This window comes from Rattus norvegicus, chromosome 17 (assembly GCF_021556685.1).
Source record: "Rattus norvegicus strain SHRSP/BbbUtx chromosome 17, alternate assembly SHRSP_T2T, whole genome shotgun sequence".
NCBI lineage: Eukaryota > Metazoa > Chordata > Mammalia > Rodentia > Muridae > Rattus > Rattus norvegicus.
The window spans coordinates 17,524,088-17,545,784 of NC_141550.1; the positions used below are offsets into that span (position 1 = coordinate 17,524,088).

The 21,697-nt window shown below is 39.6% G+C and overlaps 1 protein-coding gene across 2 annotated transcripts; it reads left to right on the top strand.

Annotated features, from left to right (window-relative positions):
• The first annotated feature begins 33 nt into the window (after positions 1-33).
• Dek (DEK proto-oncogene) lies at positions 34-21,679 on the top strand. 2 transcript variants are annotated; one of them, NM_001004255.1, is given in 11 exon segments: positions 34-129; positions 487-646; positions 4,182-4,283; positions 4,506-4,615; positions 5,308-5,402; positions 6,087-6,207; positions 7,604-7,792; positions 18,076-18,214; positions 18,504-18,652; positions 19,913-19,981; positions 20,357-21,679. In NM_001004255.1, coding segments are annotated over 10 exon segments (1,137 nt in total). In that variant the 5' UTR covers positions 34-129; positions 487-495; the 3' UTR covers positions 20,369-21,679.
• The last annotated feature ends 18 nt before the right edge of the window (positions 21,680-21,697 follow it).

Below are 21,697 nucleotides of genomic sequence, written 5' to 3' on the forward strand. Positions count from 1 at the left end.
CTCTGCTTCCCGAACCGCCATTTTGAAAATCTTGTTGATTCTGAGGAACCGAGAGCGAGCGCGCGGCTTCGCGAGGACCTCGGCCCGCGCGCCTTCCACTCAGCGGCGGCCTTCTCGTGCGCACCCGCGGTGAGGACCGCAGCAGGGAGGCGCGGCTGCCGCCCCCCGTGGCGGGGCAGCGGGGAGGAGACGCGGCCATAAGCACGGAGGCCTGCCGCGGGGGAGGGGACGGGGCTCGGCTCTGCTCGCCTTGGCCAGACTGGCCTGGCCCGGCCCCGGGCGGCGCAGGCCGAGCGGGAGCGCGCGCTGGCGGCTGAGGGGCGGTGCGGTTTCCCGCCTCGGGCATCCCCGGGGAGGCGGGCGGAGTGACAGATAGGGTAGGCGACTTGGAGGAGAGCTAACACGGGGCGGTCGCTACGCTCCTGCCCGCGGGAGCGAACGAGCAGGCGAGCGAACCGAAGCGTGCGGCTTCTTCCCCGCCCGCAGGCTCCCAGCATGTCGGCGGCGGCAGCCCCCGCTGCGGAGGGAGAGGACACCCCCACGCCGCCCGCGTCCGAGAAGGAACCTGAGATGCCGGGTCCCAGGGAGGAGAGTGAGGAGGAAGAGGAGGAGGACGACGACGATGAGGATGAGGAGGAAGAAAAAGGTGGGCAGGGATGCGCATCCCCCCGGTGGATTTCTTCACATCAAAAGTTACCCCCTCCCCTCCTTTGGGGAGCAGTTATCTTGCTTTTTAATGCTTAGAAGCATTAAGTCGGAGTGGTTGATTTCACGCGATTGCTAACAATTAGTGGTAGAAAAATCTGTGATATCTCCCCCCCCCCCTCTCTCCTTTTGAGTATTTGCCGGGGTTTTGGTGCAAGTGTAGCAAGAGTTTTCCCAGTGTGCCTTCAGAACGCTTCGTCGTTCACCCAGAAGTTTGTAAGTCAGATCTGCCTTTTGAAGTTACCCTAACTAAGGTTCAGTAATGGAACTTAACACTACAGGTATTCTTACTAATCCTGGAAATGTTTTTTCATGTCCATATTCTCGGCTCTTTGTATCTGCTGATTTTTTTTCTTTTTCAGTAAGGGTTCTTGGGGGAGCGCTTTTGTTTGCCTAGGGCTCACGGGTGAAAGCTGTTGTTGTTGGAGAAAGTAGTTAAAAAACGAGAAAACTGAACTGAAAGTTAACATGTGAGCCCACAGCTGTCTCGGTTTTGGAACTAATTCTGACCCAAGGAAGGTGGTAAGAAGCATCATTTGAATAGAGGCTGAGCTGTGTCAAGTAGCAAGCATTGTGTCAGTCAGAGCGCATGCTGTTCCTCTACAGCAGTCTTCTGGACTAGTCTCAGCTGCTAGAAGACCCCAGGCACAACTTCACAGTCTCAACTTAATGGTACAGATGGCCACAGCACAGCCAAACTTGAGAGCAGGCCTAAAGGTTAAAGTGCTCTTCCCAAACTGCCACTTCTTTTCATAAATATCATCTAGGTTAAGAGTTCAAGGCGTACTTATTATTTGAAGTGGTATGTGCCCTAAGACCTTTTGGGGGTGTGTCATTTAAGTACAGCATTGGCTCTAGTTATAAATTTTAGTAAGAATTGTTTCAATTACTTTTAGGTTATTTATAATTGGTGTTTTATAAAGTCAGTGATATGTACGTATGTATGATGTAACGGGGGGACGTACCTCGGTGGGTCTATGCTAAGACATCCCTCCTCCCTGAGGTACCAGCCCCCCCATGCGTGTAGTATAAAGTAGTTTATTTGGAGGCATGAGAAGGGGAGTTAAGAAAGGAGTAGAGAGAGAGACACAGGCCAGGAACATAGGGGGAAGGGGGAATGGGAGAGGAAAAAGGGGGGCAGAGAGTTAAGAGGCCAAACAGACCCTTTTATAGCAAGCCAGGCTTACCTGGTTGTTGCTAGGTAACTGTTGGGCAGGGCCTAGAAGGAATGCTAACAATAATGTAATGGCTAAACGTTGACTACAGTAGCTCAGTGTAGCTAAGACTTCAACTTCCTAGAGGGGCAGAGTTGTGATTATAGAGGCGGTGAGTTTTCTTGGGCAGAAAGACATTTCGAGGTTGGATACAGAAGGCCCAAACAGTAATGTTTGCGGAGGCTGGCAGTGAGTGATGCATAAGACCCTGGATTTTGTTCTAGCTGAATAAGTCAGTTGTGCGTTTAAAAGTGATTTTTGTAGGTTTAGTCCTTCACGGTTTTAGAGTTTGTTCATAATTACTTAGTAATTACTTAGTTTTCTCTTTGGGGTGTTTGGGGTAACTGGAATTGCAGGTTTCTGTTCTGCTTGTCCCAGAATGCTTACCTTCAGTTTAATGACAGAAAGATGTGGGGACAGTGAAATTACTGAAGTCTGTGACGTATGGCAAGAATTGGAAGTGGTTCTGGGGAGGTGAGAGTCAGAACTGTGGCTCTCAGCTTTCCTCTGTAGGGTTCGGATGATGATGCTGTGCTGTAGAAAAGCAGGTGGGCCAGCTTGGCAGTGGTCCTGAGTCTTTTGGATATATTGTTTGGGTTCCTGCAGGACATAGTGGGGCTTCAAGGTTACAGTGGGGTGTGCTTTACTTAGTTTGAAAGCTCTGTTCCAGGGTTAGATCACTGTGAACTTACTAATATCCTGATCCAAAGCAAGTGAACAACTTAGGACTAAGAGGAAGCTGGGTGACTATAGGAGCTCTTCGACTCACTGCTGTCTTTCTCCATTTATTCTTTGCAACTCTATATCCCCCAAAGCTGACCTATCTTGGAAAGCCTACATGAATGCTTTGATTCTTTTTTCCTTCCCAAATAATAATCCCCCTTCAGCTCACAAAAATTTTTGTTTTTAAGATTACTTTTATTTCCTTTATAGGGGTGTTTTGCTTGCATGTATGCTTGTACACCAAGTGCTTGGCCTGGTGTCCTTAGGGGCCAGAAGGTGCCTGATGCCAGAAGGTGGAGTTAGAGATGGTTCTGAGCTGCCTGCCATGTGCTCCCTATCTAAACACTGGTCCTTTGAAAGAGCAGTGAGTGCTCTTAACCACTGAGCCATGTCTCCAACCCCTCACAAAGCATTTTGTATCTTTTATTTATTGTGTGTGACTAGCAGTGGTGGTGCATGTGGAGGTCAGAAGAGAAATTCAGGGAGTCATTTATTTTCCACCATATTCCTTCTGGGGCTTAGCTCCCCAGGTGTTAGACGTGGGTCACCAGAGTTGGCAGCGAGCACCTTTACATGCTTGGCAGTCTGGCTAGCCAGGCTCACAAACTTCATATGTGTTATCTTTTCTCTTTCCAAAATTGAATGTTGAATCTAGGGACTTGGAACAGTCTAGACATTTTATCATTGAGCTATACCCTTATCCCTTAATTGTATTTTTCTTAAAGATATTTATCATATTTTCACTAAGCGGTTTTTTATTTTCCTAGTCGAAATTTCAAAAAAAAAGTTTAATCTCATTCTTTTGAGTATCTGGTACAATTTGAACACAATAGACATTCGTTTGAATGAAGAGAGGACTTGCACAAAATAGTTTTTTATTTGACTAGATTTCAATCAATAAGTAAGTGGTCTTTAATAACTATAACTTAATGTTTTAAGCTTTATATACCACATATTTCCTGGGGTTTTCTTAGAAGTCTGGGCTGACAAGTACTTAACTTTCTCAGAGTGACTTATAGACACATGAGCATTGTTATTAAACAAAGTAATGTTCAGCCAGCTGTCTTACAACAGGTACCAAAATACAGTTAGAGGAGAAACATGCTCTAGAGTTTATAGCACAGTAGGATGACTACTTGGTTTAAATAATTTACTACATGTTTGTATGAAAATTCAGACGATTTGAGAGACCCATGACAAAATAAAATGAGATTGAAATACAAATTATCTCTTTACATTTTCTATACTTATACATTCTCCTGTGTGTGAGAAAGAAAGTGAAAAACTAGGTGATTTTTACCAACACATGACTAGATTGTAACAGTGATGACTGTAACTGGAAGGCGGTTTCTGTTATTAGACCGGCTGTCTGACAATAGGTAAAATGTTAGTAAAATAACAACTCCCACACCGCTTCATTCACTTCTTACAGCCAGCTCAGCAGGAAAAGAAGGTGCTGAGTTCAGGAGCTCTTCCTGACCTGTTTGTAACGTTGACATTATTTTAGCTTTTTGATATGTAACAATTATTAATTTCTAGAAAAGAGCCTTATCGTGGAGGGCAAGAGAGAGAAGAGGAAAGTAGAGAGGCTGACGATGCAGGTGTCTTCCTTACAGAGAGAGCCGTTCACAATCGCACAAGGTGAGTTTGTACGGCTTTGATGGAAAGTGCTCAGTTAAGCTAGCCAACCCCTGGTAGCAGCATGCCTAGTGTCGAGAAGGTAGGATATATTTTTGGCATAGTTTTAATTTTCCCTATTAGCACAGAGTAATACAAATTATGCAGTGGGGGTAGTTTTCATTAAACTAACTTTGTAATTGTTATTAAGGCCTGGGTATTTAATTGTAATATTTTGTTTTTCAGGGAAGGGTCAGAAACTTTGTGAAATTGAAAGGATACATTTCTTTCTGAGTAAGAAAAAAACAGATGAACTTAGAAATCTACACAAACTGCTTTACAACAGGCCGGGCACAGTAAGACATTTGAAAAATATCTTTACCATGTTTTTTAATATTTAATATATTAAGATGCTTCACCTTAGAGCTGTAATTTTAATTCTGTGAGAGTTTAATGATCAACTGGCTCAGTTTCTGTGTAGACCAGTGAGTAGATTTGAGACACACATTTGCTAAGGCCATGGTGTGCGTGCTAAGGACATACCATGGTACATAGCTGGTAGTGTCTAGGGCTTGCTTTTCCTCCTAACTGGCACTAGAGGAATAATTTAGAGATAGATTGCTTCTGCAGTGGATGAGGCCCTGAGCTGGGGCTCTAACAGCACTACCACCAAAATAAAAAAAGCAAATGTAATTTGCTCCAAACTGAAACTCTAAATTATATATACAATCTGTTTACACTTGTTTCTCAGTTAGTAAATGGCAGTTCTTTACTTCTCAAAAAATAGTCATTGAATAGTATCTTTCTGCATCTACCAGAAGAACAATTATGGTAAATATTCCAGGTGAAAATACATTCAGATTCAGACTGTTCAAAAAGTTCAGTTCATAGGATTTTTGTAATGTTGACATGTTAGTAGCAAGTTACACTTTTGTTGAATAAGTCACTATTTTAACTTGGAAGATGGATCTGAAAATGAAGACATTGTCTTTGGCTGTTCTTGTCTTGTGCATTACTGGCTAGTAGCGTTAACAAGAAACATTTTCAGGTGTCCTCTTTGAAGAAGAATGTGGGTCAGTTCAGTGGCTTTCCATTTGAAAAAGGCAGTACCCAGTATAAAAAGAAGGAAGAAATGTTGAAAAAGTAAGTTATTTTTGCAAATACTAGGTTTGATTAATGTGCTGTAAACTTATATTTAATATTTTAAAATGAGTACCTGCTCATTTTCTAATAGATTGCTAACTAATTTGACAAGTTTTTCTTAGCATTAACTTGGGTTGTCTTTTCTGTGCTAGTAGATATTGACTTATAATTATTGAGAACCTTTAAATTTTAATTTCCTAGAAAATAAAAGTACTCACTCAGAGTTCAGACTTGATAAGGTCTGAAGGAAGTGTGGTGAAATCTATTCCTGGTTCCTGCAATTACTGTTTCTTAATGAGTTAAACTTGCTCTGAAAGTCATCTAATGAGAAATTTCCACACATGCTTGCCAGGTGGCCAACTCTTAGGGCTTTTTATTAAATGACAAGATCAGAATTTAAATAATAAAGGATTGAGGCATTGTAATAAAACTAACCCAAATAATTCAAGTCCATGAGTTTTGCAGTATTGGAAACTTATGTGATCTTTTGGTGCATTTCTTTAAACTGTTGGTAAATACTCATTTTCTAATGGTTGTACACTTGGTCAGGCTGATGAAAGCTACAGGAAAATATTTGTAGCTGCTTTGTAAGTAAAGCAAACCGATTTTGTTGGCTCTTGTCTATATCATGAGGAATATTTACAGTTCATATATTGTCACCCTGGTTTTCCCTGCTCTGTTTAGGTATAGAAACGCCATGTTAAAGAGCATCTGTGAGGTTCTTGATCTAGAGAGGTCAGGTGTGAACAGTGAACTAGTGAAGAGGATCTTGAATTTCTTAATGCATCCAAAGCCTTCTGGCAAAGTAAGGATCACTTTTTACCATTTCAGTACATTGGTTATTAACAGCCTTTCCTTTCTTTCTCTCATCAGTGACGTCATCTGCATTTAAAATAAATATATGCTTTTCATTGACAGAACCGTAACATTTTCATAATATAAATCAAATAGCATATTTGTTTTCTCAAGTCAAATGTGAGTAGTATAGGGTTCAGAAAAGTACATAAATGTCACGTAAGATGAGATACAAGCCAGGCTCCAGGGGTTTCTGCCTGGAAAGGAATTGGAATAAGGGAAATGGGTTGGAGAAATAGTAAATGTAGGGCTGTTATCTAGTTTTTAAATTTTAGAATTTGACAAATACTCCTAAGAAAACACTTAAAAATAAATAAATTCGGGGCTGGGGATTTAGCTCAGTGGTAGAGCGCTTGCCTAGGAAGCGCAAGGCCCTGGGTTCGGTCCCCAGCTCCGAAAAAAAAAGAACCAAAAAAATAAATAAATAAATAAATAAATAAATTCATGGGGCTGGAGAGATGGCTCAGCAATTAAAAGTACTGGCTGCTTTTCCAGAGGCCTGAGTTAATCCCAGAACCACGTGGTGGCTCCCAACCATCTGTAATGGGATCTGATGCCCTCTTCTGGTGTCTGAAGATGGCTGCAGTGTACTCAAATATAATAAATAAATAAATCTTTTAAAAAAGTAAAATAAATTCATTGGCTAAATCATTTTCCTCATGTAATTAGAATTTATATAGTTTAAGTGAGGGTAAAATATAGCAAGTTACTTATTTCGTGCCTGTTATTTCATAATTAACATACTCAGTTTATTACATACTGAATGGAGTCATTGAGAAATTAGCATTACAGAAAGGGGTGGTACAGTTCATTTATAAATTTAGGATAAATAATAGCTAGTTAAGCTTTATTTTCTCTGTGTGGTTCCTCCTACTCCTACTAAATCATGGAACCTTTAAAACAAGGGCTCCTTGTAATGGCATCTTTAGTTCTTAAAAAATGAGATAAACTAAGTTTAATTTCAAATATTGTCTTGGTCAAATTTAAACAGTACCTGAGTGAGTTCTAGTCCTGCTTCATAACCGAGAGCAGCCTTTGCAGATGACCTTACCAGGTCTTTATGGTGCAGATGAGAGAGCACACTGGAGATGCAGCCTGACACACAGAGATGACTTCCGCAAGCCTGTAGATACTATCCGACAGACTTGGAGTCAAACAGTAGTTATCGAAAGGAGTTGATTTGATTGACTTAGAAATACCCTTATTGGGCTGGGGATTTAGCTCAGTGGTAGAGCGCTTACCTAGGAAGCGCTAGGCCCTGGGTTCGGTCCCCAGCTCCGAAAAAAAAAAAAAAAAGAAAAGAAATACCCTTATTGATGTTACTATCGATGAATTTTTATATGCAGCCATTGCCAAAATCCAAAAAATCTTCCAGCAAAGGTAGTAAAAAGGAACGGAACAGTTCTGGAACGACAAGGAAGTCAAAGCAAACTAAATGTCCTGAAATTCTGTCAGATGAGTCTAGTAGTGATGAAGATGAGAAGAAAAACAAGGACGAGTCTTCAGAAGATGAAGAGAAAGAAAGTGAAGAGGAGGTAAAACGCTGTTTGGGTTTGGTTTTGTTTTTTTTTTTTTTTTTTTCGGAGCTGGGGACCGAACCCAGGGCCTTGCGCTTCCTAGGCAAGCGCTCTACCACTGAGCTAAATCCCCAGCCCCGGTAAAATGCTGTTTTAAGCTGTTGTTTTCTATTAGAAAGATAATTGTGCTATATAAACAAGCAAATAGTTTGCTTCTTTTAATTGTGAAGATATATAATAATTGAGTAGGTTTATATCCCTCTGTTAAACATTTAACAGTTTGAGAACAGTTGACTTTGTAATCTGATTTTTGAAGTGGGCCTTGAGCTGGCTCTCCCATATAGGGTGAGAGAATGGGAAAGGAAGCAGCAGAGGTGGTCACTCTAAACAGAAACACAGAGGATCATATTCTGCAAATATGTCTGTACCACATGCATTTCTGGTGACTACAGAGACCAGAAGGGGGTATCAGGATCCCCTGAAACTGGAGTTATGTATGACTGAGCCCCCCACCATGTGGGTGCTAGGAATTGAATTTGGATCCATTGGATAAGTAGCCAGTACACGTAACCACTGAGCCATCTCTCCAGCCCATGGAAGCGCATTCTAAAAGACTTGTTTTTTCATAGTATATTAATATTTTTTATAATTGATTTGAACTTAATTTAACTTAATACAAAAAGTAAAATGTTAAAGGTCATTTTCTCCCCAACCTTTTGGGAATTATTTAATGAGTGTAACAGCATTTGGAGTTTATATCACTTAGAAATGGAACATTTTATTTTATTTTATTTTATTTTATTTGCAAAATGCTTCCAAAGTGCATACTAGGTAGGAAGAAAAGTATTATTTAAGAAATATGTAGCTTTTACTATATCTTCAGTCAAGGTCTGGGAAGGTAGGTACAGAAGGTGAGTTCCTGTTCTTAATGCTGTTTAGTATGGCTTTTTGTTGTCCTTTTTCTTCAGAGATTAGAACTTATTTTATAAATGTATAGAAGTATATAGGCTTGATTAGTCCTGGATTGACATTGCAGTCTTACTTCCTTGTTGTGGGAAGCATCACACAATTGTGATAGCCAAAAATGTCTCTAAACACTATTAGATGCCCCTTGTGTGGTTAGGGGAGGATGCTTTTCATCTCCTGAACACCACAGAATTGGAAAAATGTGGGAAACTGGGAGGGTGGCTCAGTGGTTCAGAGCTTATACTGCTCTTCCAAAAGACCAAACTCCTGCTGCCCAAATTGAACTGTCTGTAACTCCAGCTTCAGAGATTATAATGCCCACTTCTGGTTTCCGCAGGGAACTGTACAGTTTTACACCGCATCGCTATGATTCAAAGTAAAGTCTTTTTAAAGGACAGGGTAAACATGTTTTATATGAATATTTTAGTGTATATATTTGACCTGAGATGTTTAAAATTCATGCTTGTTTTAATGTCTGTTGCCTGCAGAGGTCATTAGAAGAGGGCATTAGATCCTCTGGGAGTTGAGTTATGTACGATTGTGGGCTACCACATAGGTGCAGGTGACTAAACCAGATCCCTCGGGAGAACAAACAGCTCAGCCATCTTCCTCGTCCAAATGTCAGATTATTAAGTATGTCTATGAAACTAAGAATGAACTTTCAGAATGTAAGAACTTTTTTTTAAACATATCTTGCAGGTGCTTCATAACATTTTTTATTCATGTATATGTGTATAGATATGAGTGGGGTGCCTTCTAAGGGGAAGAGAGCGTATCATCCTCTGGAGTTAAGACTTATGGGTGGTTTTAAGCTGTCTGGCATGAGTGCTGGGAATTAAATTGGGTCTTAGAAAAGAATAGCAAGTGCTCTTAACCACCAAGGCGTCCCTCCAACCTGTACTTCAGAAGTTTTTTAATGTATTTTGGTGTGAAGGGAAGATGAGTACTCTGAACACCTTTGAGGAAAATATCTACATAAATAATTGTGACAGATTGTACCAGAGAGCAACTCTGAGTGACTGCTCTCACCCCCACTCCCACCTAAAACCTGGGTCTCACTGCAGACCGCACAAGCCCTGAATTTACAGACACACCGGCCTCTGCCTTTCTAGTGCTGAGGTTCAAGGCATACGTCACCATACCCTGCCTCCACCCACCTGATTACAGACACGGCCTCTCACTGGGACCTAGGCCATACCAACTAGTTAGGTTGGCTGGCCAGCAAGCTCCAGAGAGTCAAATTCTCTACCTCCTAGGACTGAGGCTGTAGGCCTTGCATCACTGTGCCTGGTTTTTTATGTGGGTTAAATTCAAGTCTGTGCTTATATAGCATGAGTTGTCTCAGTTCCTATGATTTTCAAACAATTTTCCTTGTTCAGTTGTTTTTTTTAAAGATTTATTTATTTACTATATATAAGTACACTGTAGGTGTCTTCAGACACACCAGAAGAGGGCATCGGATCCCATTACAGATGGTTGTGAGCTACCATGTTTTTGCTGGGAAATGAACTCAGGACCTCTGGAAGAGCAGGCAATGCTCTTAACCACTGAGCCATCCTGCTCACTTATCATGTGCCCTTCACTGTTTATTAAACTTTAGGCAAATCATGAAAAATTAAATTATAAAAGTTGTTAAAGAGAGGTTTTTTTGTTTGTTTGTTTCATGAAACAAAGCATGAGGTTTGGAAACTGGGCTCAAGTCCCTATTCTCCCCTGTTTTTGTTTTTGTTTTTACTATATATATGACTTTGTTATATATGACTAAATTACTTAATCTCCCATTAGAAAATTGGAAGCAACCTCATGGAGTCATATTAAATGAATTCAAGGTTCCTGGCATCATATAGTATACATTAGTTGATATTGTTACTGTTAGCCAGGTATGGTGGCACAAAGCCTTTAATCCCAGAATACACAGAGAAACCTTGTCTTAAAGCCCCACATACAACAAAAGAATCCTTCAGAAGGTATTTTATTTCAAGTACCATTTCAAAATTCAGCCGTGTTGCCAAGATAAAGTCTAGGAAGATACTTTGTGGGCATATATAAACTGTTCATTATAAAGAGTTTTACTTTCTCTAGTGACATAAACAGAAACCAGGCCAACTGTGGAGATCCATGGAGGACAAAAGAAGACAATGCTCTGTAGACACGAAGTAATCAGATCACCCCATGTAAAAACTGTTAGCGAGATTCTCCCAACACGGTTTGTCCTGACAGGCTTTATGAGAAAAATCCTAATAAAGTCTGTAGATCGGTTTTTCCCCTTCTCATCTGGTTTATTATGACACCTCTTCCACCAGCAACCGTTCATAGTCACTACTCCTGAGGAAGGCACGGGTGAGCGTCACTGTTGCCTGTATCCATGATGAAAAGTTGGAGAGGCAATCTTGTGAAGATATTCATAGCTGCTGTGTGTTCCTGGCTGAGGGCGGGGCCTTGTCTGGATGGCTGTTTCATGACAGTTGTGCCCATCCCCCAGTTCTTGAATTCATTCTCTTCTCTCCCGTAATGTTCCCTGGGCCTTGGCTGGGAGTTGATACAGATGTCCCATTTAAGGGCGAGCGCTCTCCACTGTCTGTACTGTACCAGATAGGACTCAGTGCATTCATTCTTACCCTCTGTTTAAAATAAAAAATAAAGTTGTTCTGCCCTGGGCTGAGAGCTGCAGTGATCTGGGCATAAACACATGTACTTAGGACGTAGTTTGGCTACATAGTCAAGTAGGCAAACGTGTTCCTCCTGTGGGCTCAGGCCCTTCCCAGCCATAGCCTCTTGACCAGGTTTTTATACTGTCAATGTGTATTCCTTCCCTGTGGGCCTCAGCCACAGATTTGTTCATCTGGAAAATAACCAGCCACCATGACATTTGTTGTCTTGCCTGATGAATTGATACTGTCATACACATGAGTTCTATAGCAGAGTAATAGAGTTGATGCATTTTCCCCTGCAAGGCCTTCATATCTTTGGCAATAAACATTACCCAGAGAAGGAAGCAGTTTCTAGTGCAGTTCTATCTTGATTTCTCTTTGTCCTAGCCAAAGTTAATCAGGGTAATGGTTTTATGTCTAGATATTTTATTCTTTTTCAGACAAGGAAGAAGGCAACAGGCAGATGCTTACATACTGCCCTTGGAAGGGGAACTTAACCAGAAGCCTCTGTCTGTCTAAGGCTGTTTAGATCCCCAAGATAGTACTTTTCTTTGTTTCTTCTCGTATTGTTTTTCATTTCATTTTATTTTTTGGCTTTTCGAAACAGGGTTTCTCTGCATGTGGCCCTGGCTGTCCTGGAACTTGCTCTGTAGACTAGTTTTGCCTGGAATTCACAGATTTGTCTGCTTCTGCCTCCCATGTGCTGGGTTTAAAGGTGTGTGCCACCACAGCCCAGCAGTACTTAACTTCTAATGGCTGCTATACTTAATCTGGGATGGTTTGACTTTGGGTGGGGTTGGGGAGCTTGTTCCCCTTCCTGCCTTCTTAAGAAATGGACAATCGGGGTTGGGGATTTAGCTCAGTGGTAGAGCGCTTGCCTAGGAAGCGCAAGGCCCTGGGTTCGGTCCCCAGCTCCGGGAAAAAAAAGAACCAAAAAAAAAAAGAAATGGACAAATCAAAGCAGGACGCTGTTCATTCAACATCTGCAAATCAGAAGCCTGCAGTTACAAAGTTTGTTAACTGTCTTTTGTTGAGCAAGTTGTTTAATAGTAGGAGTATGAGCATACATATTTTTCTATTCCTTAATAATTCTTTTAGAGTCAGGCGGGGTTAGCACATGCCTTTTATCCCAGCACGCAGGAGGCAGAGGCAGAGGCAGTCAGATTTCTGAGTTTGAGGACAGCCTGGTCTACAGAGATGAGATCCAAGATACCCATGGCTACAGAGAGAATCCCTCTAGAAAAATAATAACACTTTTAGAAACTAAGAAACTTTGTAATTTGAACAACAGACATCAAAACTAAGTAACCTATTTAAATCTTTTGTCCGAAATCAAAGTTGATAGGTCACCTTGATAAAATCCATTTACATTTCATTCTTTTAATGAATTATAACTGGAATTGTACATCCCTTTTGGCATTTTGATTTTTCTCTACCAACATGTTAGAACAATCCTGTATTTAAGCTAATTTTTTTCATTTTTATTTTGTTCATCTGTTCGTTCATTCAGTACAACCTTTCTGCTGTGAGGACAGAATTCTGGCTCTGTGACAGGCATCTTTTTTGGTGACCCTCCTTCAAGAGCCCTGCTGCCTATAACAGATAGGTAAGCCTTGTTCTCGCAAGATTTTTGGGTTTTTGGCCAAAAGTGTGCCATTTCTCAATTCTACATGGAAAAGCCTCTCCAAATTTTTGAAAATTAATGTTATTAACCTTACATCTTTGGGTTGGAGAGATGATTGAGCCATTAAGAACATTTGCTGCTCCTCTAGAGGACTCAAGTTCAAATCCCAATACATGACTCCAACTCCAGGGAACCCCATGTCGTCTTCTGGTCTTCTAGGGCACACACACACACACACATCTTTCAATGGAAGTTATAGTTTAGAAATTAGCTTTTTTTGGTTTTTTTTTTTCCTCCTTTGAAACTTACCAATTTTTTTCCACATTCATTTTGTAAATGACAAAACAGTCTCAGGATCTGTTTGGGTAAATAACAAAGGTATCCGTCGAGACTCCTTCACAGCTTAAGTTTCATTCTTAAGAATTAAGACGTACACCTTTGTTTCTATAATTTAGCAATTATTGTGATCTTAAGTATTTGTGTATTTCTTGCTGACCTCCCTAGTGTCAAGGATTATAGGAGTGCTCTTGATGGTCTTATACAATGGTCTTTTCCCTTTTCCTCTTCCTCAGATAATACAGTCCATGCATGTAAATTATACCACAAAATCATGGTGTTGCAAATCAGGAGGTTTGGCTAATTTCTACTAATAAAAGTGTATGTAACTTAGCAAGATGGCTAACAAAATGGCGGATATAGAAAAATTTAAATCTTATCTAGGCCTCAAGTATCACTTCCTACTTTAATAATTATGTAGCAATTAGAAGCACTGGTTCTGCCCTCTGTAGTAGAGATGAAGACATTAGTAACAGTCTTTAGCCATATGTATCCTTATATATTTTAGAGAGAGGGTTGGCTATGCATCAGGAGGAAGAAAAAAGGTGTAATCAAATATAATTTAAGGGACGAAAGAGCCAGTACATATCTAGAATAGAAAAAGATCTATATTCAGTATATAGCAAATTAGCTGTGATATACTACTTGGTTTGTTACTGTAATTTAGTTTTATAGTTTTAGTCCTAGCTTAAAGGACCACATAGGTCCTTACTCCTCCAAAATTAATACAGGACACTTCTTAGCTGTGAGGTGTTGACTTATTTTTCTACTGCATATCCTCATTTATAATGAATTAAGGAGTTTGTTTTAATCTTTGTTTTTGTTTGTTTTGAGCGCATGAGATTGTGTGCAAGCAGTATTATGAAAATGCGTTTTTCTTTCCCTCTTGAACTTTCCACTACCTCCTAGTCTATAGAGTACAAGAACCAGGTCCCACAAACAAAAGTACAGAGATGAACATACGAAAAGTGGTACAGGCTGCGGAGATTTGGAAGGCTCAGCCGTTCAAGGCTAGGCTCACAACCAAAAATACAAGAAAACTGGTCGCTGTGCACTATAAACCAAACAGTTTGCTTGCTTGGGGACCAGTAGAACTAAATAAGGGCAGTCAGAATCTATTCCAGATGTGTCAGATCTCATAAGTTTGCAGTGTAGTGTATGTAACCAGACCTGGAAATAACTTTAATAAACAGTGTATGTATGTGTGTATGCATAGTTATACTGCATTTCATATTGTTCATTCTCAATAATCGTGTAGATAATACAGCTAATCAGACCCATTATGTCTGTAAGGCATTGTTTTTATGTAATTTTAAAATGTCCTAATAGCACAGAGCTGGAAAAAGTGTTAAGATCAACAAAATGGGCCTTTGTTGTTGTCGTTGCTGTTGTAGCTTTTTTGTTTGTTTGTTTGGGTTTTTGTTGTTTCTTGTTTTTGTTTTTTTTTTTTGTTTTTGTTTTTATTTATTTATTTTTTTTTTGTTGGTTCTTTTTTTCGGAGCTGGGGACCGAACCCAGGGCCTTGCCCTTCCTAGGCAAGCACTCTACCACTGAGCTAAATCCCCAGCCCCTTGTTTTTGTTTTTTTTTTGAGGCAGGGTTTCTCCGTGTAAGTCTTGGCTGTCCTAGAACTCAATTTGTAGACCAGGATGGCCTTGAACCTGCAGAGATCTGTCTGCCTCTGCCTCCTTAGTGTTGGGATTAAAGATGTGCACCATTAGGACCTGGCAAATGGGACCTTTCTTATCTTAGTTTTTTACTGACTAGGAAAGAGGACTGGAAACATAAGCCATCTGATTGAGAATGCAAAATTAGCAACAAAGTTGGCATTTAAGACTGTTGGATTGTAAGGCCATGTTCTTACTCACTGTGTTACTGTGTCTTCTAAGAGGTTGTTGGCATTAAAGACCTACAGGCCAGGTGCTGTGGGAATGTGCAGGAATCAAATGTTACTAATGATTGTAACATTGTGAGATGTGTAAGAGGTGATAGTTAAGCTGGCTTTAGAATCTCAAGGTTTTCATAAGGACTGGGTTAGTATAAAATTAAAATGGCATGATTAACTTGCTGTCTCAGATGTCCCACTGGTTGGTTGGTTGGTTGGTCAGTCTTACCACATGACCTGTATTTGCCTTAACTTTTGACACTGTCCGTTCTTTCTCAACTCTGAGATGTTTGAAATGCTCATCTTTTCCAGAGTTACCTGTACCTAACTGCATCTTCAGGGTAGGTGAAGGGCTTCTTAGCATTTGTAGAGGTAAAGACAAGTTCATTGGCTATTTTACTATACCCACGATTGTACCACTTCAGTATGAGCTTGATGGTTTATGTTCAGTTTTCAGTATTTCCCAAGTCATCAAGTCTAAATCAGTGTTGTCACAGAAAAACAACTTACAACTGATTACTGAAAATAAGTGAAACTTAGAGGAATGAAGATGTTTGTGAGCCAGGTCACATCGGCCATACATAAAGCGGTGAAGTGAGTGATGTGTCCTGGTCTGTAAAGTGTTACTGTAATCAATTCCATTCTGTAGTAGTTACCTTGCTTTTAAAGACTACAGTATCAAATCCTAGGAGAAAATAGACATAACGAGTTTCTTATAGCAGGAAGCATTTGGTAGCAATGGTGGACAATACTGTTTCCTATATGGCATAAGGAATCTTTAAAACTATTTTCATGGGCTGGAGAGATGGCTCAGCAATTAAAAGCACTGGCTGCTCTTCCAGAGGCCTGACTTAATCCCAGAACCACATGGTGGCTCACAGCCATCTGTAATGGGATCTGATGCCCTCTTCTGGTGTCTGAAGACAGCTACAGTGTACTCATATACACACAATAATTTTTTAAAAAGAAGTATTTTCACGCAGTCGTACGTTTATCCTATAAAGACATAGATCGGTTCCTTTATTGGAAAAGGGGGGAAAGTAGGACCTGTAAGTAAACTGAGGCCAAGATTTCAGAGTCGGCAGGTTACCTCAGGACCCTATGCTGTGAACTATGATTTTTGTCTTAATCTGGACTGTGTGCGTGATATGATTGCACTCTAGAAGGTTTGTTAATTAACAGTAGGCTAGTTGTCTTTTATCAAGAGTCGTGGGATGTTAATCCTTTCTAGTAGAATGTGTTAAATACAGAAAGATGGATGCTTGTCCAGAAACAAAATTTTCTAAAAATGGCTTCATTTCCTTCCCTACCCTCTTATGATGAACATAGATGTTTACATTTTATAAAAACACTAGTTGTGTTCATTAGTAGGTTTGAATACACCTTAGGGGAATGGCCCTGGAGATCTTTATTCCCTAATGTAATAGTGTGGAGAAGCGGTGATGCGTGTGTGGCTCACTTTTCACAGTGCTCTGGGTGGTGTCCCTCAGTTCTATACTCACACATCAGATGCTCTAGCCTTGGGCTGAAGAGCAATAGCCAATACTTTATCTGTGTGCTAGGTGTGTTGCTACAACAGCTGAACCTTCATTCCCTTTAAAGAGCAGACCGCAGCTTATACTAACTAGTTTGGGCATCTAATTTTTAAAAAATAGTTTGTTAGTCATGGGAAACATAATAACTAGTCATTGGTGCTGGGGTGGTAAAGCTCCCCTACTTAATCATCCTCGTAAGTACTGTTAGTAGCAGCCAGCGAAGGTAGATCTACCTGACCAACAGAATGTTATCAAGTTAATACAAGGTGAGCCTAGGTTTGTATGCAACAAAAATATGAACCAATTCCACTTGCATATTGTCTGAGTCCACCTAGCTTTTGAAAGAAAGTGATCTAAAGGACAGATTGAAAACAGTATTTTTGCCCTTTAAAAAGGTTTAGGTCAGGTGAAGTATAACATACCTGCAATTGGGGGCTCAAGTGGCCACGACGACAAGCTTGTTCAAGGCTGGTCTAGGTATGTACTACAGAAGTATCTCAGACAAAAAGCTGATTTTATGATGTAACTCCAAAATTGAGAGTGTAAAAATTCTTCTGTCTACATATTTGTAGTAGTTTTGATGTTCGAAGATGAGAATTTGCTTGTTTGAAGACAAGGATATTCTGTGTAGGCCTGGCTGTCCTGAACTCATTTGAGGCTGGCCTCAAACTCAGATCCTCTGCCTCCAAGTGCCCAGCTTTAGGGTTTTTTGTTCTGTGGACTACTTTGCTTTGGGAATGTTAATTAAATGAAGAATTAATACTTCTTAGTTTCAGAACTAATACTTCTTAGTTTTAGTACTTATAAGTTATAATTTGGGCACTAATTTGCGCAAGTGTCCAGCACTTAGCTCTTATCGAATCATCTGTGGGTTGGTATTTAAAAGTGGATGTTCTGGAGTCAGATCTGTATTTGAATCTTTGATTGTAAATGTGATTGTGAACAAGGTGACATCACTATATTCGTTTCCTCACATCCACAGTTTCTTACTAAGTATGCTAGGCACTCTTAGAAGTTAGGGTTTAACAGTGATCACAAGGAATAAAAGTTTGTTTTCCTGTAGCTTAGATTCTAGCTGGGGAAGACTGGAGGAAATAGTAAATAGTATTTATACTTTGGGTTATCTTTCACCCTCAACTAAATGGAATAATATAGGTAACATATGCTTAGACTTACATTGAAATAGCATTAGGGTTCCTCTCAGCAGTTGATAATTAGTAATGCTTACGCTGAGATAGCTAGGCTGTCTGTGAGAAAGGAGGGGAGGAATAATAGTGACTCATACTGCTTTCCTTTCCTTTCTAGCAACCACCAAAAAAGACATCTAAAAAAGAAAAAGCAAAACAGAAAGCTACCACTAAAAGTAAAAAATCTGTGAAGAGTGCTAATGTTAAGAAGGCGGACAGCAGCACCACCAAGAAGAACCAAAACAGTTCCAAAAAAGGTAGAGTAATGACAGCGCTCAGCGTGCAGCGTGTGCGTGCATGTGCATGTGTAAGCGTATGGGGAAGACAGACTTCACAGAACATGGGGGGAAAGGAGCACGCCAGTTTTCAAAGCTAAAAAACATTCCAGTGCATGTTTTGTATGCAATCTTAATGTAAAAAAATTTTTAAAACTAAGCAGTTAATTTATAGTTGGGCTTATGCTCTCTTGAAAACTTAAAAACTTCAATCTTACGCCTTGTTATGCAAAAAAAAAATTTTTTTTACACTTAGTATCCTAACTTTCAGAGTCTGGATCTGAAGATAGTTCTGATGATGAACCTTTAATTAAAAAATTGAAAAAGCCACCTACAGATGAAGAACTAAAGGAGACTGTGAAGAAGTTACTGGCTGATGCGAACCTGGAAGAAGTCACAATGAAGCAGATTTGCAAAGAGGTAGCGGCGCGCTCTGCTCATTACCCTCTGGCTGCGAAGGGTTCTTTTTTAGCCTCTTTAATTAGAAACTATTAATACATCTTTTTGTGTATTCAATGAAAGACTATTGATTGAACTGTTTCCAGGCTCTCTCTCTTGTGGATCCTGGAACCCTGACTATCATAAGCCAGTCCAGTGTCTATCTTAAACAATTGTATGACTAGGGTGAATAGGTGTTAGGAGATAAAGCAGTTCAGTCGTTACTTGTCTTAAAATATGCCTGCCATTTGGTGTGGTAGAAAGGTTAATATTCTAGCAGAGCTGTAAAAACTGTTATGACCCTTTGGAAGGATTATATCACCACAGAACAGAGGCATTCCTACCTGGGAATAGAGGTGGGCAAGGCTTGAAAGGTATGGAAAACTACCTAGAATATTCACTAAGTTCCAAAATAATACACCATCTTTTTTCTACAGCAGTGGTTCTCAACTTTTCTAATGCTGAGAACTTTTAACATAGTTCCTCATGCTGTGGTGCCCCCAACTGTTGTCATGTTATTGAACACTGTGTAAAGATTACCCATGTATCATTCAAATGCTGATTTCTCTGCCCCCATTTCCCGTTGCCATCTGGACATGGCATTGTAATGAGTATTCTAAATACCTATTTTTTTCAGTGCTATGTAAACTTTGCTCCCCATTTATTCTGTCAGTAAAAACTGAGCATTTGGTGAAAATAGGGCTAGATTTCTGATTCCAGCAAGGGAGGGGTAGTGGGGGGTGGGGGAGGATTCGGCAATGAGATGAGGGACCCAGAACTACTTTGAAAAGACACATGGAGCAGAGAGTGCCAGATCAATCTGAGAATACAGGCATTTCAGAATGTTGGCTGGGAAGTAGCTAGATTAGAAGATTAGACTGGATTATTACTTGCTCAGTAATCGTGCTATAAAACTTGTTTAATAAAAATACAGTCTCTGTCTTGATTATTTGGGAGCTGGTCAGAATAGAGAAAAGGCTAGCACTTTTAAATTTCTTACAGTACCCAACCATACTATTATTATTGTTGCTACTTCATAATTGTAACTTTGCTACTATAAAGCACTGAGAATGTCAGTGGACTTTATGCTTTGAATACAGTATTAAATTAAGTCATTTGCAGGTACAAGTCCATGGTGAACCAGAGAACACTTAGAGAATCTACATGTAACTCATGGCAAAGTTTACTTTTAATTCAAAGTCAGTATTGTGTGGACTTTTAAATATGCTTTTATGTTTTTAGGTATATGAAAATTATCCTGCGTATGATTTAACTGAGAGGAAAGATTTCATTAAAACGACTGTAAAAGAGGTAAATAATTTCTTTTCCTATTTGATCATTGGCATAGAAACTAAAAATTTATCAAATACTGCATTTTCTTGAGTGTTCATGTTAGCGAAGAATCACATTTGACATCCCAGGGTTGTTAATAAACATGGATGAGTTAAGTTTGGGCCTAGATTAAGATAGTTCCTATTACACAGGGTAGCTTTGTCTCTTTGAAGTACTCACTAGCTTCAAGCCGTCACTCCAAGGCACAACAAGGTCGACAGTGACTACTGCTTCATATCGATACCACCTGATTTCTCATGATCACTTTAATATGGCGCAAATAAGATTTTATGATGTATGCAGATTTGGTGTTGTATGTTGCGTGTGGTAAAGCCGTTTTCTTTTTCATTGCAGCTAATCTCTTGAGATAGAGGACAGATGGCTTGTTCTCAGATTAGAAGATCTGATTTATACCAGCAAAGAGAATGTATTCTTTTTTAAGTCTATTGTTGGTAGAACTTGCTGCTGACTCTTTTGCGTGTTACATATATTTGAGCTTGTTTTAAATTGCATTTTCTCGCAGTTTTCAGTTTAAATCTTGCATGGCCGAAATTGTTCCTTGCTTTTTATAGTTGTACATTTTGGGTTTCTTTATTGTAAGGTCATAGATTCCTGAACTATTGTGAATTTTAGTGAACTTAATGTTAGCTTGCTTAAGACATACTTTTAATCAAAGCAAAAACTATTATAACCAGCATTTATATGTGCAAAGACGACTGCAGTATTTAGCATATGGATATTTTGAACACATCTTCTGTCAGTGTGGGACACGGCGGCAGTCTGTTCATCAGGGTGGAGCACAGCTGTGCAGACGACCGAGCTGGAACTTTCTCTGCATGTGTATATATCTCAAGTTGTTGGCATGACAGAAGTGACAGATGTTATTTTTGTATTTTTTAAAACCAATTTGTTGTATATAATTTTTTTTATTTCTTTTGTGCAAATCAATTTTTTAAATCTTGTGTCTTTAAACTTGTAACTAAACGTCAGTGTTCATCCAGGCAGCAATGACAGAACAGTTCAGTGATGATGACACTGAAAGGACTGTTGAGTTCTGCTTTGCCCTGAAAGTGTCATCAGTGTGGTTGTGTTAAAACTTTAAGTGTCATAGAAATTTTATGAGGATAAACACATCACAGCTTCAAACTGGGAAAGAGTAAGCACACATAGCTTATGTATCAGTGAACTGACAGTAGCAAACCTCTGACCATATAAAAGATACAGGAAACCTGGCTACCTTCATAATTATGATAAAAGTATCTGGGTAAGGCCAGAGTTGGTGTGGACAACATAGGTCTCTAAAGTATATCAAAAACCATACATTTAATATTAAAGTATTATAGAATCAAGGCTATTTGATTTTAAATTTTGGTCAATCAAGATTTTAAGGTGATGAAACATGGAGTGCCCCTGAATTTAAATTTTGACTGTCCTAATAACCTATTTCTGAATTATAACATGCTGCTTGACAGAGTGACATTTGATGTACCGACTGAGTGTTTAATCTTCCACATCAGAGATCAGATTTGAGCATTAACAGGTATATTTTCACATACTTGACTTCAACATGCTTAGAGTGATATGGAACAGGCAACTAAGTGGGGACTAAAAAGTTGACCTTTGTCATAAATCTTCGCAATAAAGAATAAATCAATGTTTTAAGTTTCTTGTATTTAATCTTTGGTTTGTCTGCTT